This window comes from Salminus brasiliensis, chromosome 15 (genome assembly GCF_030463535.1).
Source record: "Salminus brasiliensis chromosome 15, fSalBra1.hap2, whole genome shotgun sequence".
Taxonomy (NCBI): Eukaryota; Metazoa; Chordata; class Actinopteri; order Characiformes; family Bryconidae; genus Salminus; species Salminus brasiliensis.
This window is the reverse complement of record NC_132892.1, coordinates 27,131,642-27,154,395: the sequence shown is the minus strand read 5'-3', so window position 1 is coordinate 27,154,395 and position 22,754 is coordinate 27,131,642. Positions and strand designations below refer to the sequence as shown.

The following is a 22,754-nucleotide window of genomic DNA, read 5'->3' as shown; positions in this document are numbered from 1 at the left end:
ACACAGTGGAGGTAAAAATAGACGGAGCGCTGCATACCGTAAGACTGAGTCTGGCTCATCTTAATGCTGTACACAAACCCAACCAGAAGAGGAAGGCTTACATCAGCATTGTGTTGCAGGACCTGTTTAGATAGGTTAGCCTGTTAGATAACAGGGTTTTGGTCACAAATATTCAGTAAAAGTATTTGATGAAAGTAGAGCTACATTCTCAGCCAAAGGGTTCTTTGAGTGGAACCATAGGAAAACCATTTTTGGCTTCATAATCATGTTTGTAAGAGAGTGTGAGTGTGAAGAACCTTCTACAGGGTTAAAGAAGTTGATGTAAATGTTCTTTGTTTTTTTTTAAGTTTTTTTACACTCAAAGTTACCTTTTTTTCATCTCTGCAGTAAATGTGGGGTTTTGTTTGGTCTGTGAAAACACTACATAACAAAAGAATAAACACAACCATAAATCCAGGTTTGTCATATACTTTAATGTCAGTCAGTTATTGATATGTTGGTTAGAAGAACACCCCCACCCCAGGTTTGGGTGCTGCTTTTCTGATTAGAGTTCAGTTCAGTTCTGATTAGACTTAACTTAAGATTATGTCCTTTCCTAAGGAGGGCTGGTTATAGTATACAGTACACTTGTGCAAAAGTTTGGACACCCCTTTCAAATGACAAATTTTGTTAATTTACTAATTGAACAAATCTTTATCACAGTTCCTATTTATGTACCGCATAAAACATATTGGAAAATATGAAACATAACGTTTAAGGTACCATTACTTTTGCATGTCAGCATTTACTGCTTTTATTTATTTATTTATTTTTTATGAATTAACTAAACCATAGTTATGCTATTAAAAAAAGTGTTTTCTCTGTAGAGGATATGAACCTATTAACAGTTAGAAGATCAACATTGCGTACTCTGACCGGGGGTGCCAAAACATTTGCACAAGACTTTTTTTGTTTTTTTTTTTGTTTTACAATATGTTAAAAGAAGCAAATAAACTCATTTAAAATTCTTAATTATTAAATTGTGTGTTTTTATAAAATATGCAAACACATTTATAGAGTTAGATAAACATTGCATTCAATTAAATGTAAATTGTATGTAAACTTTAAATTATTAAATTAAATCTAATTCAATTACATTGTGTTTTTATTTCAGCTCAATTAAGCAATTCTATATACCATTGGACTGTGCAGACACGAACACATGGGCCACATTTGGGCAGGGGTGCACAAACTTCTATATTCTACACACTTGATAATATTTGTCACAAAAATGCACACCATTTTTTTTTTATGTAAGATTTTAAGGTTATACATTGTAGCATTTTATATATATATATATATATATATATATATATATATATATATATATATATATATATATATATATATATATATATATATAATTATTTTTCAATAATTCAAAGATTCTTTAACACAATGGTTTCATCTGCACTATATTGACTCAAAGTAGCTGGCTGCATTGTTTAGAAGGAGTGTCCACAAACATTTGGACACATAGTGTAGAAGTATGACAACCTTATTACTGAAGAATCTCCGTATTAAACCCTGTGTGTATGTGTGTACTGTGTGTGTGTGTGTGTGTGTGTGTGTGTACCTGAGCTTTTCACCTGCAGACGGAGACCCTGCTGTGATCGGCTCTTCAGAGAACCAGGTTCTCAGCAGGTGCTCCTGAAACGCGCGGTTTGTGTTTCTACAGTAAAGATCCTGTAAAAGGCGGAGCCGCTTCACTTCGCCCCGCCCACCCACTCACATACACATACACACGCGCGCGCGCGCACGCAGCTACATATACATACAAACACACGCGCACACGCTCTCGTCTCACTCCCTTACTCCCTCACTCGCTCTCGCGCTCTCACTCTCACTCTCACTGTCTGTCACACACACACACACACACACACACACACACGCACGCACGCACGCGCTCGCCGTCCTCCGATGCGATCCGTGTAAAAGCTCGTGCGAGGCGGGGATAAACAGAAAGGGTCGCGCGGACGCGTTTCATGGCAGCAGCGCTCCTCACCGCCACGAGCTCCGCGCTCGCGCCGCCGGGACACGACGAGTACTGCGCGGAGGACCCCTGCGCTCTCTTCCACTTCGACTGCAAGACCCCCCAGCCGGACAGGGTGTTGGCCAACGACTATGCGCAGGTACACGCACGCTGCTCGAGCACGAGCCTCGGCGTTTGTCTCTCTTCTTTCTGTGTGTGTGTGTGTGTGTGTGTGTGTGTGTGTAGCTAATAATTTAGCCTCGCTACTACAGAGATGGGCTCTTTGATGTTGTTTTATGCCGCATGCCTTGTCTCACACATGCACGCGCACGATGTAATAAGCTGTAATGGGCTATTATAATAGCGCGTGCACACGCGCACGGGCCTCTTCTATGTGCTGGTGGACCAAGGCGCGGCTTTTGGATGCTGGCTTTTGGTCCCCCCCCCCCCACACACACACACAGACACACACACCGGTTTAGTGGGGGGCAGCAAAAGGCTCATGGTGGCTGGCGAACGGGCAGTTGCTTCCTTGGCTGCCCCACCGTCAACAACAACTGCCCCCTAGCCGCCATCCACCCCACCCCGCCCACGCACGGTCCTCCTCGCGCTCTGCACTGAAACTTCCCAGCAACGCCGACGACCCCCTTAATCAGAAAACTTGTGAAAGAGATATGCTGCGTGTCCGGCGAACAGCTGGACGATCTAAATTCAGAAAGAGCTGTGTGGTAAGCAGCCGCGTAAAGAGCACTTCAGGAGGGCTGACATTCCGAGTGGTCCCCCTCCCTGCCCCTCTCTCTGATACACACACACACACACACACACTATTTCTCTATCTGTGGAGGCCTTGACCTTGTAGACCCTCAGTCAGTCCACGGGATTGTTGTGTTCCACCTCTAAAGCTCCTGGGGTGCTCTTCATCAACAATGTAGATCCCCCAGGGAGTCCCCGAAGACTCCGAGACCAGAAAGCCCCCAGCCTGCCAGGGTTGGTAATCAACCACATACTAGATAATTAGCACCTCAGAACCTCGACTACCTCCACGCAGAGCCTCTGGACTCACCTAGATCATCTAGAACGTGGATCCATCCCCAGGTAGACCTCTAAAGACACCAGAAAGCCTGCCTGCCTCCCAGCCTGCCAGGGAGCTTGATAACAAATGGTGTTTAATTGACCAGGGCTTAATGGTAACTGGGTGACGTGTGTTTATTTGCCAGAGCTGAGGAGGAACGTCCGTGCTTTCCTGCTTGTCAGCAGAGCCTGTTTTGGGGGCCTGTGGTATGAGCTCCGCTTTGCAGTCCAGGGGGGAATGTAGCAGAGAGCTACTGAAGGCTACTTGATAAATGCTTTGCTGCTGACTGTGCCGCATAACATAGCAGCAGCCCACCAGCTTCGCCCGTGCTACAGGCATAGTTCAGGTGGGACGGTAGTCCACACGCATCACCAAAACCCTCACGTTCCGAAGCGGTTTGTCACGGCAAGGGCTTTTTAGGGTTTCTACCAAGAGTGCGTGTCGGGGCAAGGCGCCTTCTGCGTTTATAGGCTGGTTAAGTTCTGGCTGTGTAAAAGTGAGGGCTGTGTTTCTCTAGAGTTGTGTATTCAGCAGCAAAGCTTTTCAAAGTGGACATTAGCAGTTGTGTTATTGCGTTGGACTGGTTCAAGTATTGGAGTTTGGAAAAACGTGATTTTCGTAGAGTAAATTGTAGTTTCCTTGATTTTAAAGGGGAAACTCCACTGATTTCTCAAATTTTCAGCTGAAAAACAGTAAAAATTAGGGATTCTATCATTTATTTATATATAAAATGCATAATTAAACAATGAATGTTGAAAACAGAGTGGTTTGATGAGAAATGCTCTGTTCTAGAGAAACAGGGTCAGATTTTTTCACAGTGGAGGTGAAGGGATCCAGACCTCCGAAAGGTTTAATGCCTGCAAAAGCTCCCTCACCCTGGAGAGATAACATGCGGTCACCATATGGCAAAATAGTCCCTGACACTAATACTTTTTACCACTATTTTAGATTAATACAAATTCCATATAAACCTCAGAGGATGGATGTAGTTCACTGGTCATTGTTGATAGTAAAAAAATGTCTATAAGAAGTGTTGTGACGCCTGGTTCCTATCATTAAGAAATGTTCATTGTCACATTTCTCTACACTGCGCTTTTCCAAATCAGCCGATTTTGATCTAAGCCTTAAAGTAACCGTCTTATCCATCAAATTATGCTCAAATTTTGAAGAGGTGAAATTCCCCTTTAAGAAGCTAAATTCCATGTTCCAGGTTACCTGAGAATTCCCTTGAGGTGCCTAGCTTTTAAGCGGTGTGTGCAACTTTAGGAAGTGTTCCTAAATGTGTATTTGTACTCTGTGTGTTCATGCTAAGCCAACAACAAGCCCTTTAAAATCCTTCCCTTGCTACTGATGTGAGCAGCAAATGCATTCCACCTGTCACCGGGCCGACACTGTGCGCTAAGCTCGTGTGTACGTCTGTGGGTGTTTGAAAGGTACTTAAAGCCCTTTGCTGTCTTTCCTCAGGCAAAGCTTGAAATGGACAAATACCTGACGCCTCAGTCCCAGGCTTCTCCACTGGCCAAGAAGGACCACCGTGAGAGCTTGTTGGTGATGGACCAGTTGTTTGGGGATGACCAGGGCTCACCGTACAGCATTAACATGAATGTCTACCTGCCTGACATCGCCTACCTGCGCACCGGCCTGTGCCGTCCGACCCGGCCTTCCATCCCCAGCCAAGCCAAAAACAAGCTGGTGAGCTCCTTACCCTTCTCCTCTCCGCTGGACTGCCCCATCAGTGCGCCTGTCCCTGCTCCACCGACTCTGCCAGAGTTCACCAGCATCTTCAGTTCGGCTTCCGGGCCGGGCGTCGGCATGGACCCCTGCGACGCTTCCGCCGGTATCTTCGTCAAGCAGGAGATGCCCTCTTTTGAGCTTCCCCAGGACGGCCACCTCTTTCACCTGCTGAACTCGGAGCTGGACGACCCCATCCACGGTGTCTCGGACTCTCATACCCACACCCATGCTCACGGCATGACCTCACAGGTGCCCTCGCAGGTGCCTGCCTTCCACGACCTGCACCTGCCGGCCCCACAGACTGAGGTCAAGCCATACTGCGGCATGCAGGCCTCCGGGTACCATATGGGTCCGGCTCACTTCGCTCAGGGCCAGGCACAGGTGAAGGCGCCCTATCTCCCGCCCTCGCCGCCCACCTCCGAACCTGGCAGTCCAGATCGGCAGAAAGAGATGCTGCACAACCTGACGCCCCCGCCGTCTTACGCCGCCACCATCGCGTCCAAAATGGCTGTCCAGACGCCCACTCACCCCATGCCCGTGTCCACACGCACGTCCCCGCCTGCTAACTCGGGAACTGTAGGCATGCCGGTCCGCTACAACCGCAGGACAAATCCTGACCTGGAGAAGAGGCGGATACACCACTGCGACTTTCCAGGTATGGAGCTTTAGCAGCACTGGTGCACTCACCTGTAATGGCAGTTTGCCCTAAAGATGGCAGCTACTTTCTGCTAACAGCTGGAAGGCTGGAACTGGGGGTAGGCAATATGGAAATTGTATTATCATGATACATGATATACGTGACACTTTTATTCAAACTGAATGAAACAAGACTAATTATACCCCCTGTAAAGAAACACACAGTGGGTCAGTGTTCCTTAACACCACATTGAACCCTACGTTTATTACTGAGTTTTTAGCCCCAATGCAATTAGGACTAGCACTATTTTAGGGTTTGTTAATTGTGGCATAATTGCAGTTGAAGACCTGAAGTGTAGACCTACATACAGGGGTTTAAGGTGCTCAGTGCTGACAATATCTATAAATAAATCATAATGTTCCACACAGTAACAAACTTTACATCAATAATGATAAAATAACGTTAAATTGGCCACATTTATACAATACAATACAGTGCATCGTGTTGTATAGACTTGTTTCACAGCATATTGCTATATTGTGACTAGCAGGTTAGCTTGTGGTCTGAATGTTAACATGGAGATAAAATTAGCTTAGCTTGTAGCTGGAGCATTAGAAAGCACAGCTTTTGCTTTAAATACTGTACTTTTAGCACTTTAATGTTAAGTGCTGCAATACACTCTTTCTTAAAACGGTCCTCTGGGATAACCCATATGGTCCAGTTTTTTGTTGGGTTGGGTTTGAGCAAAAAAATGGACCATCTGGAAGTCCCCCAGGGCCAATTTGAGAACCGCTGCTGTAATAAACTGAACATGGAAACATATCAGCGTACTGCAGGTTTTTGGCCACTCCTTAGTTTGTACTGTATGGAAAAAGGTATTCAAGTAGTATCAGTTATGTGTTACCAGTATGCAACTACCAACTCCAGTAATAACACAGGGTTGAGTGACCTTCTGACCTTTGCTGAACCTCCCTTAATATTCAGGTTACATCACAGATGAGGCCCGTGTGCCATGGCGTTGTTATTGTTATTGAGCGCCGCATTGACGTTCGCATCCAGGCCGTGAGACTTTATCCCGTATAAACTGGCCAAACTGATCCCGAGTGCTAAAGTTTACCTTTCACTCGAGCACTCCAATGAGTTCAGGCCTCAATAACACGAGCAATAAACAAGAATAGAAAGCCCTGTTTCTGCAGCACTTCCTTCACTCGCTCTTAAGTGTTTTGTTTAGGAGCTGTTTGATGTTGAAGTCCACATTATAAATCACTAGCACTCTCCATCTCTTCCTCACCAAGACTGATCCAGTGCTGAATAATTCAGAGACAGCCAAAGCCTTTTAACCAGGCCTCTGGATTAATGCGAGGGAGTTGACGTCAACCCCTTGATTGTTATTGAATCCTGTTGCGTCGAATTGGCCCGAGCAAATTGTAAAACGGGCAAGCCTCACAACGCCATTAATAGTGCATTTACGATAAGCAGCTCCATGTCTGAAACGCCGCGCTACGCCATTTAGAACCCATCACTGCTTTACTGAGCGGAGAAGGGCGGGGGGCGGGAGCGAGGGAAGGGGGGTTTACAGCTAACGAGATGAGATTGGTTTTAGGCTCTCAAATGGAATGGAAACATTACAGAAACCGAGGAACATGTTGCCACTTAGTTTGTGTATCCACTTTTTACTGTTGTTGTGGTTCCTGTTTGGACTAATGCTGGACTAATGCTCACTGTTATCTTCATTTGTAGCGCTCCCATCAGTCTTTTTCCGTCATTGTGAATGACACAGAGACCCCCTGTCTGTCTGTCTTTCAGGTTGTAAGAAGGTTTACACCAAGTCATCGCATCTGAAAGCTCATCTGAGGACGCACACTGGTAAGAACTCCTCCGATTAAAGTTTTATTTGGGCTCCATCACACCAGCAGCAGCTCTTTATTTTGGGGCTTTCGGGTCATGTTGCTGGGCAGGAAGGCGTGCGCTTGGCATGCCCTCACATTCATTCTCGCGCGCTGCCTGTAAGCTATCCCGTACCACCACTACCACCAGCACCTCTCGGCGGTATGGGCTAAGATTCAACAGCTTTTTTATGAGTGGCGCTTTATTTGCGGCACAGATTAACCAAACAACTCTGCCCCCTGAAGCCCCCCTTCATAGGCTGTAAAAGGTTCCCATCTATGAACATCTGGTGTTGCAACCACTGTCATAAAACCCCATGGCATTAAGGGACAATCGACACGTTCCACAGCACGGCCTTGAGCACACGGAGGAAAAGCAAATACGGCCATCGCCACTCGCTCGTCCCATATTCTCTTCATATTTCTCTGGGTATAGATGTTTTTAAGTGACCAAACAAGTCATAAACCTAATTGCCGGGGCCCTCAAGTACTGCCATGATAAGATAAGGCCGCCCACTCCTGACCCAGACGGCTGTTCGCTTGAGTCCGAATCCACAAACTTGTGCTCTAGGAGTGCGCTTCAGTTAACTTCTACATCTTAAGGCCACAAAATACCTGTCAAACTAAATAAATGATGACATGGTGAATAATCCAGGCCAGCTTTCCTTCCTGCTAGCTTCTCCTTTTTTCTCACTTTTGCTTCTCCAAAGGCTTGTTTTGCCATTAATGCTGTCATGGCAGCGGCAGACACATAAACATTCAGGTCTAACAGGAATGAAATTATCCCTGTTACCTCCCTTTAATTTCGAACCATCTGGGAGACCACATATCCACCCCACCAGAGGCTATTATCCAGGCTCTGCAAACTGGTACAACAGGGAGGACGGCTTTTTTCTTTTTCTCTCAATCTCCGGGTCTTCGCTCTTGCCTGAAAGAGCCTTCACAATGGAGCCGATAATCACCGCAGATCCTCACTACAATCCTACCTGTCTCAAGAGAGAAGAGAAGGATGGGGGGGGAGGCAGGCATGCCATGTGCACAGACGGGCTGGCCAAAACAAGTCGTTACAAGATTCCCCATTTGGGGCTCCCCTCACCTGCGCCCAAGCTCCAGACTTAGGCTTTGCTTAGTTTTCTGTTGCAGTGAATCATAACTACATCAGATCTGGCTGGTGTTTAGGCTGACTTAGTGATATTTTACTAAAATGGGTCTGAAAGTCACTTTAAACCCCATTTTAATCAACAAATTAAAACAGTACGTTACATTTATGGCATTCAGCTGATGCTCTAATCCCGTGCGACTCACGTTTGAGTCATGTTCAACAGGTAGGACAATACAGCATTAGGAGTATTACCCAAGGACTCTTTTTGGTGTAGCTTGGTGTGCTTTGCTCAGCTGGGGAAATCTAACCCCAGTCTGCCACAGAAGGGGCAGTGTAATACTCACTGTGCTACAACTACAGCCACAACATGGCATCCCACCCACCAGCAAAATGCCTCTGTCAGATATCTTTCTAAGACTTTTCTGAATTTGTTCTTGAGAAAAGTCCTAATAAAAAGTCTAGGTCAGATTAATGATGTGATCCCATTGTTTTTGTAAACTGAACAAATCCCAAAAAAGAAAATGTTCAGAGTGAAAATCATTGTGAAAACTGCGCAAGTGGGTTTTAAGAAGAGGTTCCAGCTTGACCCTTGACCCTGACATCTCATTTTAGTGCTGTGCGATAAATCGCACTGTTATTGTTAACGCTGATGCTAAAGCAACTGATGTTTCTGTAGTAAACATGTTGTTAAGGGCTGCGATGGCAGGATTAAACTACACACCAGAGTAATTGAACTCTTAAGCTAAACAGCCAATCACAAAACTCCTGAAAGCTCCAAAAATGCTCTTTAAATCTTTAACTACCGGCCTGTAAAAATGCTTTAAATGTGGCGACTGTTCTCACTGTGAAGCACCGTAGGGAGTTAGTAGAGAATTAAATACACATACAGTGCTTTGCAAATGTTTTAGGCACCTGTGAGAATCAGAAAAGCTGCAGAAAATCTGGGCAGTAAGAGTTTATATCCTCAGTATAACACCAATATTAGACGAAACACTACAAAAACTCATGATTTTCCTTCACTGTGTTCATTTAAACATTTCTAAAGCTCTCCTCATGGAGTCTAGTATTATTTAGAGTTCTCCTCCAACCTGGTTTGGTAAATCAGAGAACAGGGCAGCTCACAAGATCTCCACTACTTCCTTTAGAAGGAGAAACTTTGTTCCTTTTTACTGTAATTATGTTTACCTGCACCTGTTCTCATGGGACCTGGAGTTTCTACAGTACAAACTCTCTTACTGCTAAGAGAAAGGGGTTTAAATAATGTGCTTAGATGCCTGAAACGTCTGCACAGGACTGTGTATTCACTTGTTTTTATTGGCCTGCATCGCAAAATCTGTTCACAGCATACTGTTTTTCTAACAGACTTGAATGGAGCTTTTGTAGATTGATAGTTTTGTTGTGTTCTTTGAGTTCTCTCTTCTTGTTCACATTTCTGTTGAATTAGACAGCAAAAAAAGTGTGTACTTGCTGAACAACCCTTGTGATCACTGTTCTGATCATAGCTAATAGCTTCATCATGATATCCAACAACTTCATCAAACATCCAATTTTTTTATGTACATATCATTCAGCCCTAATTTCAAGCCAACCTGGTTCTGCCGTTGAAAGCATGTAGCTATGTAGCAGCTGCTTGTTCCTCAGAGCATCACAAACAGAACGGCATGTTTTACCTGCATGTTTAATGAGTGCAGCTTTAAAAAAACGACGCACTGTGGGAATTACCAGATGGGCTCCCTTCCAGAAAGAAGACGCTTTTGTCTGCTTTCGCTGAACAGGCTCTAAAACATTTGAAACCAATGCTTGGGAAAGACAAACACAGTTCGCCGTCGCACTGCTTTCCTATGACGGACTTCTCATTTGATCTTGACAGGCGGCATTAGCGTGCCGCGGAGCTTTGTTTTGAATACCATTATCTGGCAGAGCAGTGTTATTTTCCGTGTTTTAGCCTGTAGGTGTAATGTGCTGTAGCTACTAAACCAGGCAGGCTCGCGTGTTTGCTGTGGTTACTGGTGGAACCAACAAAAGGAGGAAACCAGCTTAACTTCAGTCAACGTTCCAACTTCTTTACATATTGTATTTAATAACTGCTTGAACCGCTAAAGGGAAATAAAGCATGGGGTCGGTAGGTTGTGACTGCATAAGTCAGCTAGTTAACCAGAACTTGAGGTAAACATGAAGCTCGTCCAATGAGGAGATGAGTTCAGACGCATGGTTACTATACTTTTCGTAATTCTTATATTGTCATCCCCCCCTGCAGAGGTCCCCCCTGTGTACAGGAAGTCTTTGTTACTGCACCCTTAGGACTGATGTATGTAAATAACCCTGGTTTTGATTGTCCCCTAATTCAAAAAGGCAGAAATACTAAGTGTAAGCTGCTGTAAGCTGAATATACAGTATGTAGACTAATTGGTTTGTGTTGTGACGTTGCTAAACTTTAAATGGCCCATATCTTACATAGTGTCCACTTACTTTTTTAATGCAATTTAATTTTCATAATCTATTTTGTAAGACTTACTTTTCCAGCCTGTCTACATCCTCCAACATTAAACAGGCAAATTGTACTGTTAGTGTACCTGTAAAACTGATATAGGTAGATCTCTGTTATGATTAGCCATCCTGTATTGAGCTTCATTCAAAAAGAAGGTTGGATTGTTCCTTCCTGGCTTAACAGGCAGAAATTTTATCAATTGTAACATCACAAAAAACATTTTTTTTTTTAGTTTTTGTAGCTTAGTTTCCAGATGTGTTTTCACTGTGCTGACTATGGGGAGAATTTTACATACTTTAAAAAAGTAACTCTTATTTTGAAAATGAGAAATTTCCATAATCAAGCCCTTTTAATAGTGTTTGTATACCTCTTCAAATTCGTATTTTCAGAATTTCCCTTGCTTAATGATTTAGTTGTTAATCCTAAAGCGATAAACTATTGTATAGCCGTTTAGCTTATCAAAGTCCCACAGGGTTCTATTTTAGGGCCTATGAAACAGATGTAAATTATGACAGTAATGCTTTACATACAGAGTCTCTAAAGGTTGGAAGGGTTCATTTACTTCATGAAAAAAGCCACTCTGTTTTAGCTCATGATTGCGAGTGAGTTTGTTGTTTGTGTGTGTTTGTTCTAGGCGAGAAGCCGTACAGGTGCACGTGGGAGGGCTGTGACTGGCGCTTCGCCCGCTCCGACGAGCTCACGCGCCACTTCCGGAAACACACAGGCGCAAAGCCTTTCCAGTGCGCCGTGTGCAGCCGCAGCTTCTCACGCTCCGACCACCTCGCGCTGCACATGAAGAGACATCAGAACTAATCACACACACACACACACACACACACACACACACACACACACACACACACACACACACACACACAAACAAACACACACACACACTTTTATATATAAAAAATACTGTATACACACACTGACAATCAAACCAGACACATAGGCCTTCATTCACACATTTTGTACAGGCATACACACACATATACAAAGCTAATCATGCACTTGAAGAGACACTAGAACAACACACATGCACACACACACACATTTGTAGCCAATTTAGACGACCCTTCTTAAGTACTTAAGGTGAATTTCCCTTTGACTTGTCCACACTGTGTGAACAAGCTTAAGCTCCTTACTTCACTTTGGTCCAACCTGACCTGTCCTCTATAGAACTGTCCTGCTATGCAACCACTCTTGCGCAAAAAAAAGAAAAAAAAAGTTTTAAGATGGTTAAAGGTGCAGCGGGATGAAGGTCCCTACATACAAATGATTTAAATCCCCTCTTTGATGTATATACATTTATATAATATATTATATACTACTATATATATAATGCATATCTTATATACTTAGACACATTTTGACTAGGTGGTCTCTCTAGCCTATTGAGAGGGCATATTGGAAACAGCTGCAGTGACAAATGTCATCCAGTTAGCCTACTCAACAAATAACTGACCAATTTAGCCTGATATTTTAATCCTATATTAACACATGTGCTACTAAATTTACTCTGAAAATGCCACAGAACCTGTTCTCATTAGTGTAAAGTGCTGAAATTTGGTATGGTTATACCTTCGATAAACATAGAACAGTAGGCAAGGCACAACCTGACCCGTTTCATTTTTAGATTAATAATATTTATTAATAAGTATTCAAAGTACAAATTTTATATTTTAATGTTTTTACACAAGCCACCTAAATGCTCTGCTATCAATGGAAATGTAGACCTTGTTTCCAGCACCTACTGTTTATGAACATGTTTATAAACAGTACCCTGTGGTCAGAGTTGACAGTTGCTAAAAAGTCTGCCACATGTCATGCCAACACAGTTCATTCAGTACAGTTCGATGTTTTTCAACTGAGCTTTCCAATCTAAATAAATCAAAATATAAATGAAAATAAATATAATTAGTAAAATATTAATATGATTAGTAAAATTGTTAAATGGTGATTGTGTAAAGGACACATTGACTTAAAGTAGAAGTGCACATATTAGAATGATAAAATTGAATTATATTATTCTATAGTACATTTCTGATGGATCTGGAGGATAAAACCTTCCACAGATTAGATTCTGAGTTTATATCTGGTGATATGAGATGGGCTCCCGTTTTTCCATTGGAAAGCTTTCCATTGTGGCACTGTGTTAAAAGTAATTCACCATGTTTAAGCTGTACTCTGGCAGGCTAGCTCTTGCTAAGAGTTAATTATAAGCTTCAAATTGAATACATTATGTGATCTGTTTTTTGGGGGGTTTGTGAAAGGCGCTATGTAAATTCTTATTATTAGTATTATTATTATTATTATTATTATTATTATCATTATTTATGTTTATATATAGTTATGTTTATATTATCATTATTTTATTATTATATCTGCAGGAATATTTGTCCAGAACTATATTCAGCTTAAACCTGTTTAACTAGATAAAAAGTCTATGCTACAATTTTACCAACTTTACTGGTTCAAATGCAGTATGGACTTACGTTTACAATAACATTTTTCCCAGTTCATCATTTGAAATGTTCTTATTATGTGTCATTTCCATACTTTTATTCACAATCAAATACAAATTTTATATTGCTTTGTTACAATCATGAAGACCACGTGACCAGAATACTATATTTAATAGTATTAAAAAAAATAAATAAAGCAAAACATTTTTAGCTCAAACAAAATGTATTTAGGAAAACTTTGAAATTTTAACAATTCAAATATGGGCACACAGTCTTATGCAAAAGTTTGGGCACCCCTGCTTAAATTACATATTTATACCAAATGCAATAAGGTTCATATTCTCTATAGACAACACACCTCTGTACATTCTAAAGCACAATTACAATTGCTGTTGATTTTTGGCTTAATACAACACACACACAACACACATGTGGTGTGTGCAAAAGTAAAGGCACCTTAAATTTAGGAAATAAATAGAAATTGTGCTCTGAAATGTGCAGATAGAAAATTAAGATAGAAAAATCATCCCCTTGCACCTTCTAACCTTTCTACGTAGGTAAAGTTTTCAAATTTTTCTGAATTACCTGTTACACACCAACACTAGCTATTGTCTTGCTCACAGTTCTATGAGAAATGTGTGCAAAAGCTATGATGTTTGTTTTTTTAACATCTAGAACTGGAAATCAACCAAGACCGTCTTTCTTTAAATCTTTGATATCTGTAAAGCACTATAAACCACAGCTCGCTTTATGTTGAACCTCACTTTAGACTGGAAATGATTTAAGAACATCACTGGATCAAGTACTGTTCAAACTGGACCTGCGTATAAAATCCAACCCCTCCATTTGTGTGAGACACTCTCTCTCTCCCGACTGCTCAAAGCTGACGTATTTATAGCTTTGGAAAAAGGGGGAGGATAATGTACTGCTACTGAACTGCAATTATGTCCTGAATTATTGAACGGCCGCATATAAAAGGAATGAGGGCAATATTAAAGGGATGCAGACAGCTGTATGATTTGTACAGACCTCTTTATATTTAGACACACAAACACACACAAACACACACACACAAACACTCAAGCATGGCAGCCACTTTGTCACTGAAGCATTAGTTTGAATGTATAAGACTTCGCAAACTGGTTTTTACAACACCGTTGGAACACATTTCATCTTTAAGTGCCTTCTGGGGTTTTCTTCCTATTAACAGTGCTACGTACTAAAGATGCACTAAAGACGTCTTTAGTCGGAAAAAGAAGAACAAACTGAACTAAAATACAAAAAAATAAAAATAAACTAACTAAAAACAGCCCTACAATGTTTACTCTTAAGCAACAGGTACTGATTGGTTCGCTATTACTGTAATTTGACCAATCACAGTCTTTAAAATTGAGCTAAAGTATCATCTGGTTCTTCCTGTAAAATTAACTTATTTATTGCAAAAAAAAAAAAAAAAAGCTTCATGAAGTGAAATTTGACAAATGGGACTTTTACTGTATAACTGAACTGCCTTAATGTAAATACCAGTTATTGTAAATATTATTTGATTTATTTTTGTTGCTTTTTTTATGAAATGGAGGGGCACCAACATATTACTCTGCATCTTTGCAGCGTGTCTATATTTTTGTTGTTTCAAATATTTTTATTTTGTACTTATTTTGTAGATTCCCGAATGATATTTCTAAATCGGTTGTTTTCGTGACAAAAGTTGTTTTTTGCCAACTGAATGAAAACCTAATAAAATTGACTTTGACATTTTTTTCCAGCCACTTTTCTTCTCAGTTGCCTTTTTTTTTGTTGTCTCCTCACTGCCCTTAAGCTCATCCACACAATGGCGGAACCACGCCTAGACAGGAACAGCGCAAGGCTGCATTCTGTCTGTTAAAACGGTTGAATATGGTATGTAAGGGGAGGCGTTTCTCAAGTTTTAAACTCTACACCAATCATCCATATCATTAACACCATCTCCACTGACATTATATAAGAGCACTATAGGAGCACTTTGCAGTTCTATAATTCTAAACCTTCTGTTTCCCTGTGTACTTTCTCATGTTAGCCTATTTTCACCCTGCTCCTCAATAATACCCCACAGAACCACCACAGAGCATGCAGTATTTGGGTGGTGAGCAATTCTCAGTACTGCAGTGATGCTAAGATGGAGGTGGTGTGTTAGTGTTTGTTGCACTGGTACTAGTGGATCAGATACAGCAGTGCTGCTGGAGTTCTTAAACACCAGAGAAACAGATGGTCTAGAGTCTGTAATAATAGAACTACATGGCAAGTGGAGCTGATATAATGGGCAATGAGTGCAGAAACAAGAACAGGTGGTATTAATGTTATGGCTAATGGATGTGTGTGTACTGATTAGGCTTTACACTAGATGTTGCAACATCACTGTGAGAATTTAATTGTATGCAAACCACAGTGGTGGCATTTAGTGGTGCTTCATCACTCCACAGAACAGCTCCACAGCTCAGTGCTGGGGCCCCTCCAGCTGATGCGTAACACTGGACACGGTGACCATGTGCAGTTGCTCCAGTTGCTTAAAGTAGCTAAACTGCTGCCTAGATACTTTCATTCTGTGTATGAGTCCGATGTCAGCTCACAACCTCACTAAACGCCTCCCCAGCAGTCCTGCTCATTACTGAGCAACAGCGTTTGTTGCTCTGCCTGTTGCTTAGGCCCGAGGACAGAAAAACTGCTTTCTGCTTTTGAACATCAAAAAGGTTTGGCATAAATCGTTGTGCTTCATGAATCGTGTAACTCTGGCTCTCCATGCAGTCCACACTTATCTGATGGCTATCGGACGGCTGTCACAAATCAAAAGTCAGACCGTTCCCACGAACAAAGAAACTGGAATATCTCTTAATGTCACACCCACAGTCAAACGTGATTCGCCACAATGAAAGTGAATGCTCAGTTTGCAAAGGAAAAGTTATTTAAATAATGGCATTTATACGCTGGAACAACCTGTAGGGTGGCATTCTCATTCAAAGCGTTGCCTTCATGTTACCAGTTAACCCTTGTTTAAACCCTTCTTCAAATTTTGTTCTGAAGACATGAACAGCAAAACTGCCCCACTGCTCCAGTCCACAAACATAGACTGGAGAATGTTGACGTGGCTGTAGATGTTCTTCTAAGTGCCCAGTTCTTCACACTACCCAAATCAAACTGCCATCATGATTGTCTGGAGCTTTGAGGAAACTCAAAAGTCTGTAGACACCTGCTCACTCAACATTCTTTCTCAATAGAGGTTGTTTACTTCTCTGCAAGGTTCTCTACTCTTCTTTAGTCAGAAGGCTGTACCCAATACTTTAGAACATTACTGAGAGGGTCAACCACAAGAGCATTGGTGAGGTCAGGTACTGATCTTGGATGATCAGTTCTGGATCACAGATGCCACTCCAACTCATCCCAAATGTGCCAGGAGCTGGTTGGAGCTCCGTAATTCCAGTGAACGCTGTTCCACTGCTCCACAGCTCAGTGCTAAAGCGCACTGCAAAGCCATCTTATTCCTCTACATATTGCTGACACCAGGCATTGGATATGGTGACTCTGGGCTGGTGTGCATCTGTTCCAGAGCGTTAAATTAAACTGTTACAAAGTGACCTGACATGGTGAAGAAGTACTTCAGCAGAAGCTGCCAATTTCCATATAATCTATTTAAAGATTGTGCTTCAGACAACACCAGCGCATGAAAACCAATAACACAAAATGACTCAATGGTTAATGTGTGGACTAGACATTAGCAGCACTTCCACAAAGACATGAATAGCGTCTGGCTGCGTCTGATCTGATCTGAATAGAGTTTATTTGTTTACAGTACTCGTGCACACAGGCCTCTCCAAGCTTGGCATTAATGCATTTCAAAAGCAATGTTGACTTTATCAGTTATGCTCAGCGCAAATCTGACTGCCAGAACAGAGATTCTATTTGCGGAGCTTTGACCACTTAGGCTTAGTACATTTATGTTTTATAAAAGAGAAGGGTGCTTTGGTTCTAAAAGCTGATTGGCTGAGCCACATTTGATTTCCTGTCCTTTTATTTGCAGTCTTTACAGTGGTAAAATAGATGAAACGACATTCCGAGGTGCTGTTTTACCTTCCAACATGTTCCTCTCCACTATAAATATGTTAAAGGTGCCACAGTGTTCTTTGACGTATAAATAGTAAGTATGTGGCTTTAAAAGGAGTCAAAAATGCTTCGATCTGGCTTCACAAGCCTATTTACAACCCTGTTATGTTGCCTCAAGATACATTTTGCTGTTTGGTGGGCTTGTGAATAAGAAAGATTAGCTTTGCTTTTATTAAATGGTTTACGGCACAGCATAGAAAAGCCTGTCTAGCCTAGCCTAGCCTAGTTTAGCAGCAAACTTGTAACAAAGTTACTCTTGTCATTTTTGCTGAATCTTAACGGATAGTATTGCTGTCTTCTCCTCTGGATTCCCTCTAGGTCCTAAAGAGATTGTAGCCAGTTTGCTGGTTTAGCTTTTAGCCTAGCACTGGTCTGGGCACCTGTCTAACGACCAAGCTCTTATTATTCAACTATGCTAAGGTAAATTGAGTTTTCTATTTTAGGGCACCCAATGTGTTTTGAAATGAAAGTAAAACAATGTGTTCATAACTCTTTTATCTAGTAATCACATTATACAAGGTGAGTTTCTTTTGATTTAATAATTTCAAACCACTTTTTACATCTTAAACATTTAATTATGCACAATTTCTTTGACAAAAATGGGGGAATTCCTTTAACAGACATTTCGTTAGCTGTATTTTTACTGTTGTAGTTTCACAGTGACTGCTATTCTAATAGGCCTGTAGAAATAGATAAATAGTTTAAACAACATGAATAGCAGCTGCTCATGGGCCTGTGGAAAGGTATTAATCAACAAATCTGATTCGCTCTGAAGTGGGAATAAATCCAGAATAATGATTCTAAACTTGATCATTTCACACATTTGATTTGTAATAGCAACCATAACGTCTTCATTACTCACAGTTTTAACTGCTTAAAGGCAAAGTTCAGCCAAAAATCTACACTGACATGTTCATCCCTGCCCACAGACACACTTGATCACCCAGGACATGTTTGCTAACTGATGTGTGCTTCTTTAGTTTACGATGGTGGATGCTAGGCTACCATTGCTAACAAACACTGGACTTAGACTATCACCAATTTCATCTCTGTCACTACATGCAACACATGCAACATCTCTCGACCTGCTCAAAAGTCATAATGCAGATCTTTATTTGGTTCACACAGACACTGATACCTGTTTAATGACCATGTTAAAACCTAAATGGACTCGTAACTATCTGCCTCTATTAATATCACCACTATTAACTATCTGTTGTATCTGGTTTGGTAATTTTTATCAATAATGTTTAAATAGTTATAATCAGAGGAGGATGGGTCAGGTTCCCCTCGTGAGTCTTGGTTCCTCCCAAGGTTTCCTTCTCCAGCTCTGAGGGAGTTTTTCCTTGCCACTGTCGCCGTTGGCTTGCCCACTGGGAGTCTTTCATGTCTTCTTACGTTATTTTTTTTTTGTCTCTTTCTTTTACTAATTAATAATTATGTAAAGCTGCTTTGTGACGACAACAGTTGGAAAAAGTGCTATACAAATAAATCTGACTTGACTTGACACAGTACTCTAGCCTGTAAACACAAAAATACTACAAATCAGGACACTATGGGAATGATAATGTACTTCCTGTTTTAGCTTGAATGTTTAAATAAGGTCTATCTCTGTTGTTTTATTAAACTCCTCTTTAAACATGTAATACGTACATACATTCTTGAAATTGCACTTAACCGTCCTTCAAGATGCATGGAAGCCAAGCTAAATGGTGGAACAAACTTCCCCTGGGTGTCTTCCCCTGGGCTATCATCAAACGCCAACTGAAGACCCCTCTTTTCCAGAGTCCTTAAATCAACACTTATTAATCTTGCGCTTATCAAGGCTATAATTGTACTCATGTCTTACTTGATTTTGCATTTAGACAGAGTGTAGTGTATGATGATTGTATGTTGTAGTGTGTGATGATTGTGTATCTACGTATCCATACTGACTTTCGTATTTGCAGTGTATTTGGTCGCATCTAAGCTTAAAGTAAGCGATAAATCATGGTAATCCGATTCATTGCGCTGACATCTTGTAATTGGTTGCTGTTTTATAAAAGTAATGTCACTCGAGACCACCGTTAAAGGCGTGATCCACATCAGGCCTAACAACGCCTCTTAATGGTGGTAAAATCACAGTACTGCAGACCCCTCGTGGATTATAGCTTAATTCGCTCTCATCCCAAAGCTGTTCAAAGCTGTTCTTCCATCAGCCTCATTTATCCCGAACTGGACCTTGTCGTTATGTTCCACTGTCGGAATGCTAATTTTCCCACCATGTTCCATCTAGTTCCACCGAGGGGCTTGTTTTCATCTGTCTCGTGTGGATGGACCTTGTTTGCTGATTGCACTATTCGCTTTATGAGGCTTCGGTGCGCTCACTCTCTCTCTCTCTCAGGGTGCAACTGAATTACAAGCTGCCAAAACGTTGGGGACCCCTGTGAGCAGAGAAACAATACTCCTTTTGATATGAGATCAGGAAACGCCATGAAGGAAAATAAATGCTTTCATCGCTCTGAAAGAAGCGGGGAATTTCTCCCTCTCTGCTACATATGTTCTTGGTTTGATTCTCAGGACTAACCTCAGCCCCTGTCCCTAATAGACTTCAGATGTCAAAGGCAGGCAAACAATGGAGGCTCCATCGGAACCTATCAGGAGGTTCTTCCAAGGTTCCTCCTGGGCATTCCTCCTACAGGTCTTCTGCTCTCTTCCCTCCCTCTTCTTTTTATTCCCTTCTTCTTCCTCCCCCTTTCTGTACACGGGGGTTTTAGACCCCCAGGGAGAACATTATTGCTCTAATGTTGAGGGCCCCTACCTCTTCTCCCCACTCCCCTGGATTTAGAACGAGACTTGTTGCACTTTCTCATAACCTGGCCCAGTCGGATCAATACAGAGGAGCACCGCTTTGCCGCGGCAGAACAAAAGCCCGTCCCGGAGCGTTGTGTGAGGGGAAGGAGTTTATTTGTTTGAGGAATTTGTGTGTTATGGAATGGCTTGTGAACTGTAGAACGGGAAAATAAAGAGTGTAAAGAGCAAACTTACCTTACACACATTTAATTTACAGTGAGCCATACAGGCCTTGCTCTTATCCAGTCATCTCTATAGTCTTTCTGAATGACCAGTTGCCCCGTTTTCTCAGTTAAATGATTTAATAACAAAGACATAAACAGCATATTAACATTACTGTTAGTGTTAGATGTGCTCGCCCTAGCTAGCAAGTTTTGTTATTTTTCAACAAACTGAAATTTCTCAAATAACTTTTTGGGAACATTTTTGGGAACTTCTGATCTTGAACTTGAGACTTGATGTGCTACTTTACTGAAGAATTAAAGGGGTATTTTACCGATTTAAAATCTCTGCAGAATTTATTGGTTAATATGTTAACAAGGTCATTCAGAGTGATCTGATGTAAAATGGTTCATAGCTCATTTCAAGTCAAGTCAAGTCGAGAGGCTTTTATTGTCATTCCTTCTGAGTATGAGTACACAGTGGAGCGAATTTACGTTCCTCCAGGACAGTTTTATTTTCCATTGGGTGCTGATAGCAGCCAGGGGTCACAACATCTACTAATTTAGGCATTTTAATTACTTTTCAAAACAACCTAGGTACCCACACGTCTTCCGAGATCTTATGTGGAATGATAATAATTGTATGTCACTATATTTTTCTACAATTAACCATTTTACATTAAATCCCCCTAAATGACAGCTGAGTCGCTTCCAGTCTTCTAACGTCGTCTAAAGCCCTATTTCCTCCAAGAGTATTTAATCAGCACTGATTAATTTTGTGCTTATTAAGGCTATGATTGTACTCATGTCTGTGTTTGTTTTGTGTATCTAGGTCTCCATACTGACTTTTGTATTTGACAGCATCTAAGCTTGAGGTATCTTTTAGATACTGGCCTCTTCAATCTATATTTTCTGAGTAAACAGTGAAGCATGATTGGAAGTTACTCTGGAAAGGAATGTCTTCTAAATGCTGTAAATGTAAAATAGCAAGAAATACCAAAAAATACATTTTCATTGTGGAATAGTTTGCCTTACAACATAACACGTGTACCCGTCCACCATGAACGATTTATTTATTTATTTATTTATTCATTAATTTATTAATACTTTTATTTTTTGTCAAAACCTTCTTTCAAAACTATCAGACATGAGGCATAATATTCATAGTCATTTAATCTTTCAGACATCTGGTGCCATTCACCAAACATCCTGTAAGTTTCTCTAAAGAGAGAGAGAGAGAGTATTTCACATTAAACCACTCTCAATGACTGTATTAACATGCTCAGAAAAAACGCTGAATCATAAAAGGTTTTTTCATTCTGTGGTCACCAAAGCTGACCAACCAACACCAGTCTGGAAGCCTCTGGAGAGAAAGTGCCAACGGGTGAGTGTACAGCTTCTCCCTCTAGCATTAACCCACAATTACCACACTTCCTCCTTTACCTACCTCTTTCTGCTCAGGAATCATACAAACCCAAAACAGGAACACCAGCCTTTTTTAATTGACTGAACAAACAGTTCTGTAGCAACTGCATGGATCTATTAGCTTTTCCTCTCTGAGGTTCCTTGTTTGTTAGCCAGACTGCTCTGTTCCTGTAAAAGTCCAATTCTACTCTCCGTTTTGCATTAGATAGCAAGACACTCACGCTCCAGGGTTGCCTGCTTACCTGTCTACTTGAAGTTTGGCTTTGCTCACTGGAGAAAGGAGTGTGAAGACTGTGGAAAGTGAGAAGAAAGTCTGACCCAAACTTAGTTTGTGCTCATTAACTCATTAACTTTTCAGATATAATCACTAGAGGTGATACAGGGTGTTGGTATCAGGTCAATATAAGCAAATGAAACCTTAATCGAATGTTTAATATTTCTTGCCTTTACATTGAATATTCTAGAATATTCTAAAATTACTGCACTATTTACCAATTTAGTTTTACTTTGTTTCAAGTGATTGTATCTGCTGAACATGTCGTGTTTATTCCAGATAAGATAACTGTGCTTGTTTCAAGCATTATTTTTTAACAAAAGCTAAATTATATGTTATATGTTATATTTTTTTAATTAAACAAATGTATCTGCAAGAGAAGAAGACACTTTTAATAGATCAAATCACTTAAAAATACTTTACATTTATTTTAAAGTAATATATATTTTTAATAAATTTAAGTAAATTGGAAATTCACCTATATTATCACTACAAATATCTTATAATGAGAAACATTGGACAGATTCTACCAC

At 41.2% G+C, this 22,754-nt stretch overlaps 1 protein-coding gene across 1 annotated transcript; it reads left to right on the top strand.

The window, feature by feature from the left end:
• Nucleotides 1-1,833: 1,833 nt before the first annotated feature.
• Nucleotides 1,834-15,123, top strand: klf5a (Kruppel like factor 5a). The gene is made up of 4 exons (XM_072657018.1): nt 1,834-2,171; nt 4,548-5,472; nt 7,261-7,320; nt 11,565-15,123. Exons 1-4 carry the CDS (start codon nt 2,025-2,027, stop codon nt 11,741-11,743), a joined length of 1,311 nt encoding a protein of 436 aa, XP_072513119.1. The 5' UTR covers nt 1,834-2,024; the 3' UTR covers nt 11,744-15,123.
• The last annotated feature ends 7,631 nt before the right edge of the window (nt 15,124-22,754 follow it).